The 12,970-nt window shown below is 41.8% G+C and overlaps 1 protein-coding gene across 3 annotated transcripts in view; it reads right to left on the reverse strand.

Moving 5' to 3' along the window:
* The window catches only part of ano2b (anoctamin 2b), a 64,641-nt gene continuing 51,671 nt past the window's right edge, over positions 1–12,970 (reverse strand). For all 3 annotated transcript variants that reach the window (XM_057854405.1, XM_057854406.1, XM_057854407.1), the window contains 3 exons: positions 11,447–11,625; positions 5,806–5,911; positions 1–5,587 (listed from right to left, as the gene is read on the reverse strand). In XM_057854405.1, coding sequence (XP_057710388.1) covers positions 5,228–5,587; positions 5,806–5,911; positions 11,447–11,625 — 645 coding nt within the window. In that variant the 3' untranslated portion in view covers positions 1–5,227. The remainder of the gene's footprint in view (positions 5,588–5,805; positions 5,912–11,446; positions 11,626–12,970) is intronic.

Genomic DNA, 12,970 nt, shown 5'->3' on the forward strand with positions numbered 1-12,970 from the left:
CAAGCTGGATAGTGGCACTCAAGGACCAGGGTTGCTGACCCCTGCAGTATACTGTGAAACCTATACATGCAATCCAACCCATACGTCGATATTTTGTATATTAATCAGATTTTGTTGCACTGTATTCTTAAAACTTCTCCCCCCAAATGATTGTCAGTACTTACAATAGATAGCGCCAAACCTTTTTCTAAAAGAGGAAAGAAAGAAGTTAAGGAAGAACTTCTATTTTTTTTTTTTTTAAGTTTGTAATCAAGTATCAAAACTCACAAAAGTCAAATAAAGCAAACTGTAGTTAAAAAAAAAAAAAAACTATTACTAGATTGGGGGCCCCCAAGTGGTCAGGGGCCCTATGCAGCTGCATAGTCTGCGTATAGGCTGGGCCGGCCCTGGTTATAAATAAGCGTTCCCGTCAGGGGGGACATTTCACGCGGGGCGGCTATTTTTCGGCACAACAGGGGCCCCTGGATATGTTTGCCTTAGGCCCCAAAATTGCCAAGTCCGCCACTGGTCCCTACCAAAAAATGTACGTCCTTGGTAAAAAGTCACAGAAAAATTGCAAAAGGACGGCGACAGACGTCCAATCCATTGGAACTGGGATTATTCACATTCCAATGCGAAATTGCATTAGAGTTTTAATCGTGGGTGAAAGGAAAGTGCATTTTATGTAACAGTACAACATTAACGACAAGCATTTGCATGTAAAATAAACTGAAAGGTCTTTTTCCTGTCACATAACTCCTCGCAAGCACTTGGCCTCATTCAACATCACTCGCAGGAGTGCTTTTGCTTACATTTCGCTGCAGCACTTTCTTTTGTTATTCTCTTACTCTCTTGCCAATTTCTTTCCACTGCAAGAGGTAATCGTAAGAACAGCTATTACAAACGGATTGCCGCAATCAGCGTGTTGCCAAACCCACTGTGATATTCCTAAATGAGACGCTGACATGACACATTACGTGATCTCGCACTGTAATGAAACAAGGTTTGAATCATGTTTTTTGCTTGTAAGTGGTGAAACTGTCATGTTAATCTTTAGAGAGGGAAAAATGCATTTCAAACGAATTGTTTGGCACACACCTGCAAGCAAAAATTACGCCAACCGACGCGACTAATTTGCGACCAATTAAACGCCAATCACTGTTACAATGATATCCTTTCAGTTTTCAAGAATGCATGGGACAGCTCTTACCCCAATTTTAGTAGTTTCTGCAATCTCCTTAAAAGTTTTGTCTGCTCGATGAATGACCCTTGTCAAATAGACCAACATCTGTTCCACGACCGCGAGATGTAATTATCCAATAGGAGGCTCGTATCTACAGTGCAGGCCAAAAGAATTGGCACCACTGCAATTCTGTCAGATAATGCTCAATTTCTCCAAGAAAATGATTGAAATTACAAATGCTTTGATAGTAATAGCTTCTTTTATTTTGCTTGCAATGAAAAAACAAATGGGAAAAAAAAAAACATCATTTAATTCAAAACTCCAGAAATGGGCCGAAAAAACGTATTGGCACCCTTTGAAAAATCATGTGATGCATCTCTAATTTGTGTAATTAACAGCACCTGTTACTTACCTGCAGAGGCATCACGTCCCATTAGGCAAACCAGGCAATTGCCTAGGGCCCCCAAAGGGCCAACAGATTTAGCACACGCAGCTTTAGCCTTGTGTCTGAGTTCCCTGAAGGGGCCCCTCCACTCGCTCCACACCCCCAGCCCCTCACGTGACTCAGAGTGAGAGTGAGCGGTGATTTAGCTTTTTTTTTTTAAATTGCCGTATATCCAAAATAAAGAGAATTTATCCTTCTGGAAGTGACAAAAGAAAGAATAAAAAAGCAGAAGAGGAGAAAAGGAAGCCAGACAGCGGTGAGTGTACTATGTTAGTGTAGTTTTATGTCTAATGTAGTAGAAGCCAAGCACTTTGAGTGTCCTAAAAAGCGATCTATGAGACCGTGGCGTTATTATACTTTTATTAAATATGCTATTGCTCCAAGTCCAACTGTCCCCCGTACTTGCACACGCATGAACGGCCCCATGTTGCTTGTTGCCTGGGGCCCCCGGGGACCCTTGCTACGCCTCTGCATACCTGTGGCACATAACAGGTGGTGGCAATAACTAAATCACACTTGCAGCCAGTTAAAATGGATTAAAGTTGACTCAACCTGTCTCCTGTGTCCTTGCGTGTACCACATTGAGCATGGAGAAAAGAAAGAAAACCAAAGAACTGTCTGAAGACTTGAGAAGCAAAATTTTAAGGAAGCATGGGCAATCTCAAGGCTACAAGTCCATTTCCAAAGACCTGTACGTTCCTGTGTCTACTGTGCACACTGTCATCAATAAGTGTAAAGCCCATGGCACTGTGGCTAACCTCCCTAGATGTGGACGGAAAAGGAAAATTGATGAGAGATTTCAACGAAAGATTGTGCGGATTGTGGAATAAGAAACTCGACGACATCCAAACAAGTTCAAGCTGTCCCGCAGTCCGAGAGTACAACAGTGTCAACCCTGACTATCCATCAGCATATGAATGAAAAGGGACTCTATGGTAGGATAGTCAGGAAGACCCCACTTCTGACCCATTGACATACAAAAGCCAGGCTGGAGTTTGCCAAAACTTACCTGAGAAAGCCAAAAACGTTTAGGAAGAATGTTCTCTGGTTAGATGAGACAAAAAGTAGAGCTTTTTGGGAAAAGGCATCAACACAGGGTTTACGAGGGGGAAAAAAACGACGCCTTGAAAGAAAAGAACACAATCCCCACAGCCAAACATGGTGGAGTTTCCCTGATGTTTTGGGGTTGCTTTGCTACCTCTTGCTCTGGACTGCTTGACTGTATGCATGGCATTATGAAGTCTGAAGACTACCAACAATTTTTGCAGCATAATGTAGGGCCCAGTGTGAGAAAGCTGGCACTCCCTCAGAGCTCATGGGTCTTCCAGCAGGACAATGACCCAAAACAAACTTCAATAAGCACTAGAAAATGGTTTGAGGGAAAGCACTGGAGACTTCTAAAGTGGCAAGCAATGAGCCCAGACCTTAATCCCACAGTACATTTGTGGAGAGATCTGAAAATGGCAGTTTGGAGAAGGCACCCTTCATTTAAAAAAAAAATTTTTTTTAACCTGTCCTGCTCCGCTGTTTGACACAGAGAATGGAAGTCTATGTGCCCGGATAGTCTGAACAGTTTTAATGTTTCGCATTGAGAGTCTGACATACTCCCTTTGTGATCATTCAACATACCTCATTTATTATGACAAAACAGCGAACAGGAAGGGGTTATGGGGGAACAGAAGAAAAGAAACACAACAGAAGAAAGAGAAGAAACACAACAACAAGAAATACATTTAACACCTAACTACACTAACTACTAATATGTTGGTGCTATCGTCAGCTAAATGTATTTCCAGTTGACACCATGTGGGGGGCCTGTTGACCAGGGAAAGAGGGGGAAGAAGGTGGGGGAGTCTATAAGCTAACTGATAGAAAGGGGTAGAGTGCACAAAAATCATCTCTGTGATTTAGAACCCAGTAATAGTGTGAATCCCTAGTGAATGTAAGCCCGTTGGCGACCGACCCTGCGCCGCCCCGCCACCAATCCTGGCACCGGGACCCCCCGCCTGAGCGCGCCCACTAACATTGCATGCGGGCCCCGCCGGGCACGCAGCAGCCACGCAGACGACCGGAGACGCCATGCGGGCGCCGACCAAGGGCCACGGCCCCCACCCAGCCAGCCAGGGAAGGGAAGGCGGGCCCTGGGGGGGGCGTGGCACAGCCCATCCCTCCTCCCGCAGCCCAGCAAAGGAGCCCTCGTCCCACCCCCCGGAATCCAGGGTGGTCCCCCGCCTTTCAAATCTCAGAGACCTGGAGCAGTTGGCCAAAGAACAATGATCTAAAATTCCAGCAGAGCATTGTAAGAAACTCACTGATGGATACCGGAAGCGGTTGTTCGCAGTTATTTTGTCTAAAGGTTGTGCTACCAAATGTTAGGCTGAGGGTGCCAATATTTTTGTGTAAAATGATGATTTAATTTTCTTTCCCATTCTCGTTTGTGTTTTTTCATTGCAAGCAAAATAAATGTAGATATTACAACCAAAGGACTTCTAATTGCTATCATTTTCTGGGAGAAATTGAGCATTAACTGACAGAATTGCAGCACAGTACTGTATTTGCTTACAGGTTACATGTTATATGATAACATATCGCTGTATTGTCTTCATTTGAGTCTCAATTTAAAACCCTTTTGGACTTTCCTTTTAAGAAACGCAGAAATTAAATCGAAAAAGATAATAATGAGATAAAAAGCAATTCACAATAATGTTCCAATAGGACATCTAAAAATTGTGTATTCATGTATGCCTACAGTACATAATCTTAAGCATGTACCACAGTTACAATGTGCTCATTATAAATCAATCTAAACTACAGAACGAATGTAACAGTCTGCTTCTTATTAGTAAGTAAGAACACAGGCGTTCTGTTATGTCATGACAAAACAAGAGCACTTACAAGGCCTCGGAAACACAAGTGACATTTTGCAGCGTGTTCTTATGACTTAACATGGGCATAAACAAAACAGTGAATACTCTCAATTAAGTCAAATGAATGAAAACCGTGTGCTTGAATGCTCCGATGAGGAACTCTGTGTGCACAGTTTCAGGGCAGTAACAAATGTTCACATTCTAAAAAGAGTTGAGAGTAAATAGCATCAAACATCACTTGAGCAAATTGGCGTATAATCTTACCGTGTCGAACGTGGAGGGTCATAAGCGTACTGGAAAAACAATGAGTGGCAACAAAACGAGACAGTCAATGTAAACAGAAGTGATTGCTGCCACTAACAATACATACGTCTATAGAATCTGTTGTTGCTACGAGTTCCCTTTCAAAATAAATATATACAAAGAGCATTATTAAGCACATGAAGCAGTAATATTCCATGAAGGTTCACTGAGACAAAATCCATCCATTCATTTATCAGAGGAAAAAAAATCCACAGGAGTCCACTTGTTTTGGATACATCTGGATCAACTAGTGCTAAAGTTACAATGATGTTTTTATGATGTATCCACGGTCCATAATTTAAGACATCCTACTTGTCTTTTAAAATGTTTTTCAGCCTAATACAGTATTATTGCTTATTACGCAATGAAGCTATAAGCTTCACTGAAGTAAACAAAATTAAATAACACTTGTTCAGGTCAACACATTTAATTGAATCCGAAAAAATGTGATCACACAGCTGTGTGTCTGGAATTTTCATTTCTGGGTGACGTCGGAAACTTCCTAGTGTACAAATTGAAACTGGCCGCCCTGCACCTCGCCCTGGGCCCTCCTCCGTCGTCCCCGACCGGCGCCTGCGTCGCACACTGGGGTAAGGTGCTGTAGCGCCCCGGAAGGGGGATGACGTGCCCGCCTTGTGGTACTGAGGCGTCCTTGGCGAAGAGGCTCTGGATGAGCTGAAATTTGTCCTTCTCCTCCCGTAGGAAGAGGTCGACCAGCAGTTTCTTTTCTCGTTTCAGCTGCTCCACGATAGTTTTGGGGATATCTGGAATCACCCAAGCCACTACTAAGCTTAGGAACATCACCAAGTTCTACGGGAACCAAAGAACAACAGTTCAGAAAAACATTTGGTCCACATGTGATGCAATCACACACAGAATGCCCTCATTATCACGTTAACTTGTTCCTTACTCTTTCCATGCACTCAATGACATAAGACATTAGGAATGAATGGCTCACCAACACTCAGTGGACTTAATGAAGTACACTTGAACAACATCCTCACCAGCCTGTAAAAAAGTGCTAATACCTGGAAAAGGATGACGAAAGCCAATCTCGCTGCCAGGACGCACCAGTACTGTTTGGAGAAGTGATACGCATCTGGAGACCAAGGGGGTTCTCTGTAGTCTTTATACCTGGAGCATAGGGACAACATTCACTGTTTGTGCATGTGTACTTCATATTTCACGCTGTATTTTATGCTCCTGAATGAAATGGACCGCTTGAATGTGTGTGGAAGCAATCGTTTTATTTATTCAATTTTTTAAATCCCGTGCCATGAAAATGAGTGACGTCTGGCTCCAGTCTCAGGTTGAGAACGTATTTTTCGCATCACGCCAGCCAAATGTGCTGCAGGGTTTTGTTGCTGCACCAGAGAGAGCCTTTTTGGGTTTCAAAAAGTTCCCGTTCACCCCGAGATTGGCCAAAACAAGTCCGACAACTGTGGGACCATTGGACTTACAAGGAAACAGTGTTTTGTATTATGTCATATACTGGGATCATGGCACATGTTTTAATATGGAGGTGGCTTGCATTTTGTGGCTGACAATGCTCCTTGTCCACCGAGAATGCCACACTTATTCTCCAGCTACTTCCCCTGCAAACAAGCTCACCTGCCCGGAGCAGGGAAACGACGAGCTGTAACTCGTTCGCCGCCAGGGGGATTGCCGATCCATGAAGACAATCAACAACCCTCCACCGTGTGCATTGATCCAGGGTAGTTTTGTGGGATTTTTCGCTTCAAAGGGCATGAATAAGACTTGGAATCGCCGCTCAGTTCGAGGTAGCATGTCAGCTAGCTGTCACGACTCCTGGTTTGTTTACGCTCTCCGAAGCCGAGGCAGGAAAATGATAAAAGCCAGACTAACTCCGGTGGCATAAAATATAATTCGGGAGGTGCAAGAAGTGGACAATTTTGACCATTATGGTGTAATTTTGCCATGTCGTACTGAATAAATACATTTTGAATATTTGATATTTCATATAGCACAAGACTATTTGTCGTGACCATACCATTTATTAAGCAATCGGGGAAAAAATACTTAGATAAAAAGAATATCCTGTAAAAATATTGGAGTAGAGCGATTGAAACAATGACATTTTGCTGCTCTCTTTGTCGCATTTTCCTCGTTCTGAATAATTCCCCCTCAATGGGCTGAAATCTAAATCAGATGAAATCGTGCCCTGCCGACCTCATCCTCAAGCTGGGGATGCTAGAGCGCTATAATGACAGGCAGGGGCTAAATGACAGATTGAAAGACTAATTTCTCGTCATCTGCGCCTTGCCAAATTGTTGTATATAGGCGAATCGTCTCAATATAGGATTCTAATTGACATAATAATGCTAAGATTTTTTTTTTATGTTGTCACATGCACTTTAATTGACAGTTTGATGACTGCATATTCAAACTTGCCTTCTAAACAACTTCATTAAAAGTGTCCTCTTTTCCTGCATTTTATCAGGATTGTCCTGACCACATGTGTCATTAATGGCAAACATCTCCCATGTGGAGACAAAAAAAAAAGAGAAATGAAAATTTTATCATGTGCATCCCAGCAGAAATAATCTTTTTTAATAAATTGAATCATTTTTCTGATGTTTAATCGCTTTGACACTCATTATCAAATGACTTCGAATAGAACAAAATTGGATACTTTCCACTTTTTTAAATGTTTTTGCTGCCGCATGTTTATCTACAGTACAGTGGTATGAAAAAAGTATCTGAACCTCTTAAAATTTCTCACATTTCCGCGTAAAATCGCCATCGAATGTGATCTGATCTTCGCAAAATCACACAGATGAAAATACAGTGTCTGCTTTAACTAAAACTACCCGGACATTTATAGGTTTTCATATTTTAATGACAATGACAGAAGGGGGAAAATAAGTAAGTGAACCCTCTGCCTAAGGAGACAAAGAGCAATTGAAACCAATTTTTACAAAAAATTTCAAGTCTGTTGTGTGCCTAATCACTGATGAGTGGTTTAAAGCTGCCCTGCCCACTATAAAACACACACCGGGTAAGAATTGTCTTGATGAGAAACATTGTCTGATGTGCATCATGGCTTGGTCAAAAGAGCTGTCTAAAGACCTGTGATCAAGGATTGTTGATTTGTACAAAGCTGGGAAAGAATACTAAACCATCTCTAAACGTATGGATGTTCATCAATCGACAGTCAGAGAAGTTGTCTCCAAATGGAGAGGGTTTGACACTGTTGCTTCTCTCCCAAGGAGTGGCCGCCCACCAACGAGGATGCCAAGAGTTCAGCGTAGAATACTCAGAGAGGTAAAAAAGAAACCTTAAGTGTCTGCTAAAGACTTACAAAAATCACTGCCAGAGTTTAATATCTCTGTGCACACATCAACTATATGTAAAACTATAGCCAAGAATGGTGTTCTTGGGAGGACTCCAGGGAGGAAGCCACTGCTGTCTAATAAAAACATAGTTGCTCGTTTAATGTTCGCAAAAAAGCACTTGGACACTCCACGGACGTTTTGGCCAAATATTTTGTGGACTGATGAAACCAAAGTTGAATTGTTTGGGAGTAAAACACAGCGTCATGTGTGGAGGAAAAATGGAACAGCTCACCAACATTAACACCTCATCTCCACCGTGAAGTATTGTGGAGGGAGCATCATGATTCGGGGCTGTTTTGCTGCCTCAGGGCCTGGCCAACTTGCCATCATTAATGGAAAAATTAATTTAAAAGTTTATCAGGATGTTTTGCTGGAAAACCAGAGGTCGTCTGTCAGACAGTTGAAGCTAAAAAGAGAATGGAAGCTGCAACAAGACAATGATCGAAAAAACAGAAGTAAATCAACTTCAGAATGGTTTGTTCTGGAGTGGCAAGTCAAAGTCCAGACTTCAACCCCATTGAGATGCTGTGGCATGACCTAAAGACAGCGATTAATGCTAGACATTCCAGGAATCTGACTGTACTACAGCAGTTTTGTTCGAGAAGAATTGGCCAAGATTGTTCCTAAACGATGCCAGACTGATCTGCAGCGACAGGAACCGTCTGGGGGAAATTATTGATGCCAAAAAAGGGGAGGAGGGGATGTCACAAAATATTAAATGTGATAGTTCACTTACTTATTTTTCCCTCTTCTGTCGTTGTTTGCATACTATCCCTATTAAAATATGAAAACCTATTAATGTTTGAGTGGTTTTAGTTAAAGCAGACAGTTTTTTCATCTGTGTGATTTCGACAAGGATCAGATCACATTTGATGGTGATTATATGCAGAAATGTGAGAAATTCCAAAGGTTTCGGATATTTTTTCATAGCACTGCAGCTTAGCTTGTGCCACAAGAACAACAGAAAAAGAAGCTATAATCTTCACCTCACTCTACAGTGAAGGTCTGATTCCCAGGTTTGCGCAGTCACACACTCCTCTATGAATAGACCACTAAAGCTAGAATAGACTATAGAAATAAGTGTGTGAATGCGTGTTCCATCTCCTTATACAGTCATGCATAAGGAAGACTCCTTTTTCATCATCCAGTCACTCACTCGCATGAAGACATATCTTCACTAACTTTGTTTATTTGTGGGGATACTTTGCAAAGCAATTCTCCCATTTACAAGTGACCCGAAATTAATTAATTGGCTGCAAATGACGGCCCAAAAAATGCCCCCAAAAAGTGGACATGCGAGAGCAAAGCAATTTCTCCATAAATTACATTTTGTAGTTACTACGAGGGGCATTCAAAAAGTAATGCATTCAAGTGCATTGCTCGTACAGGATTTTACCAATCTTGTTTATATTTGGCATAAACATGATAGGACACCTTTTTGCGATTGTTATATTTGTTTTTCTTATTTTCAGATTTTTAAAGCTTGAACTAGCTTCCAAAATGGCTGCCCCTCTTGAAGCTTGTCAGAAACAAAGAACTGTAATTGAATTCCTTGTTGCAGAGGGAGAAACCCCTCTGAGGATTCACAACCGGCTGGAAATGTCTACAAGGATGATACCATAGACCAGGTGTCCCCAAACTTTTTCCTGTGAGGGCCACATAACTTTTCCCTTCTCTGATGAGGGGCCAGGTCAGTTTGTAACAGAAAAAGTGTGACGATTGCAGGAGTGCCTAAATGTAAAAATTAGAGATGTCCCGATCAATCGGCATCGGGACCGATCACGTCATTTTCAAAGTATCTGAATGGGCAAAAAAATAAAAATCATAATCAAAAATCAAATCATAATAAAAATCGACCATGCCTTTTTAAAAATTTTTTTTTTTTTTTTTAATTAAATCGTTTTCTAATTGTATTTAACGTTAACAGACATAATATGTTACACTTATCCAGAGTCTTTAGTTTAGGCTTAAAGTAGGGTTAACAAATTTATCCCAATAACGGCGGTAATTAATTTTTAAAAAAAGTATCACGTTAAAATATTTAACGCAATTAATGCATGCGCTGCACGACCCACTCACGCAATGTCGCGCTCAATCTGTAATGGCGCCGTTTTACCTATACAGAGAGATAGAAGGCAGCATTAAATGAGTGGAGTGAATTTTGGCAGCCTTTGGAGCCTTTTTTTAATTGGCTAAACCCTTACAATCCCTCTCCCTACGATTAGAAATATCATGGGAAGCAATGTGGGGAAGCAAGGTAGCAATTGATCTTTTTCTTAACACCTTATGTTAACGCAGAGAAGATATATCAATTGGTAGCACTACGCGCAGTCGTGGTTCCACTTCCCATCATGCATTTGGGCATGGCCTTCAGTATCATTTACTGAAAGCTCAACAAATACACGAGATGGCAATATTTAGTCACAATATACAAAGTCACAAGTCTTTCTATCCGTGGATCCCTCTCACAGAAAGAATGTTAATAATGGAAGTGCCATCTTGAGGATTTATTGTCATAATATATATGTATGTTGAATGTATATATTCGTCCGAGTTTTATTCATTTTTTTCTTAATGCATTGCCAAAATGTATATGATCGGGAAAAATTATCGGGAATGATTGGAATTGAATCGGGAGCAAAAAAAAAGCAATCAGATCGGGAAATATCGGGATCGGCAGATACTCAAACTAAAACGATCGGGATCGGATCGGGAGCAAAAAAACCTGATCGGAACAACCCTAAATGTAATCCTCACACTTGTACCTAGCTTTTGATGTATAATACATGTTGCTATTATAAGTTGTTTGTACATAATGAAGTTGGGTGCATTACTTTTTGAATACCCCTCGTATGATACATTACATTTTGGGATGTTTATCTATTCAGTCATTCATCCCCAAGATGACTGTTTGACACCCTTTAATCTCTCATTGCCCTGTTTCCTCCTTCCCACATACATTCATCCATCATTGGCTATGGACCAGACAAAGAAACGAAGTGTCTTGGTCGTTTGACACGGCGGGCCCAAGGCGTGAACCGTTTGCCTTGAGCCTCGGGGCCCCGCTGAAAACACCGAAGTACACACTCGGACCCTTATGAGAGCCATTAACCGCTGATTTCACGCTCGTAAGATTTCCAGACACATCATGCCTGAGACATGCACTGGCACAAAGACTGGCATTCTTGTAATGTCACTTTTTGCTTTCTTATGTAAGTACGGGTCAAGATTCTGCTGTCCGTCCACTATTATAAAACAGTGACGCGGAATCAACGCTTGATGTTATTTTTTTTGGTTGTTTTTCCTCCTTTACCTGCACACGGTGACGTCGCCGTGGTGGGAGTTCTGCGGCGCCGTGCCGGGTTTAAAGTTGGACACGTTGAAGTAGGAGAGCGTGTGGTCGATGAAGCCGTGCATGGTCCCCGATTGGCTGTACATGTATTGGTAGACCAGGCGGGGGATGAAGTCCGACGTGAAGGATATCACAAAGGCCTCAAGAGTAAAGAAATGGCGTCAATTTAGTGAGTTCGAAAAAGGGAAGATTGTGAGTTTTCCCACTGGAAAAGATGGTAATTTTCTTTTCAACAGAAGGCGACGTGAGATTTGAAGACGTATCTAAAATGAGAAGAACTGATTTAAGCACTCGTGATGGGGGAATTCGCATCTTCGTCGCTCAAGGCTCAACTTGGCTTCTGACTTTTCCAATGTACATAACTTTCCGAGGCATGACCGGTGCGTGTCTCTTTATGTAGGCTTAGCTTTTCTTGTTTTCAAACTACAGCCCTTAGGCCTAGGGGAATTCGCTCCCTTTGCCAAAATCCGCTCAGGGTGTCTTAAATTGCAGCTCCTCGCAGTCCCGCGTAAGCAGGTTGCTCAGGTTTTTCGCGCCGGAAAATTCTGCTTTGATTGAAAGTAAACATGCAAACAACAGCAGTGGGAACAATGTATGGACGATGTACAGTGGGGCAAATAAGTATTTAGTCAACCACCAATTGTGCAAGTTCTTCTACTTGAAAAGATTAGAGAGGCCTGTAATTGTCAACATGGGTAAACCTCAACCATGAGAGACAGAATGTGGAAAAAAAACAGAAAAACACATTTGTTTGATTTTTAAAGAATTTATTCCCAAATTAGAGTTGAAAATAAGTATTTGGTCACCTACGAACAAGCAAGATTTCTGACTGTCAGAGGTCTAACTTCTTCTAACGAGGTCTAACGAGTCTCCACTCGTTACCTGTATTAATGGCACCTGTTTTAACTCATTATCGGTATAAAAGACACCTGTCCACAACCTCAGTCAGTCACACTTCAAACTCCACGATGGCCAAGCCCAAAGAGCTGTCGAAGGACACCAGAGACAAAATTGTAGACCTGCACCAGGCTGGGAAGACTGAATCTGCAATAAGTAAATTGTTTGGTGTAAAGCAGGGGAGTCCAAACTTTTTGCAAAGGGGGCCAGATTTGGTGTGGTAAAAATGTGGGGGGCCGACCTTGGCTGACGTCCTTTACGTTGAACAATATATTGAAGCAAATTTTAGCAAGCCATTCTGTGTGTCACATTGCTATATTATTTTTTTTAATGAATCATTTCAACAATCTTGCAACTAGCCTTTGTGGCGTTCTCTTTCGACTCTCGGGTTCTTGCGAAATGCTGCTGCTGTAAAATTAAACTAGTTTCAAGTTGCTTCAATTTCTCGCTACGTATCTTCCCTGTAATCTTGTCGTACATGTCGGCGTGTCTTGTTTGGTAATATCGCCTCACATTGAAATCTTTAAAAACAGCGACTGTCTCTTTACAAATGAGGCAAGATGCAGTTGTTGCGTATTTTAGTGAAGA

The sequence above is a fragment of the Corythoichthys intestinalis genome, chromosome 13, assembly GCF_030265065.1.
Source record: "Corythoichthys intestinalis isolate RoL2023-P3 chromosome 13, ASM3026506v1, whole genome shotgun sequence".
Taxonomy (NCBI): domain Eukaryota; kingdom Metazoa; phylum Chordata; class Actinopteri; order Syngnathiformes; family Syngnathidae; genus Corythoichthys; species Corythoichthys intestinalis.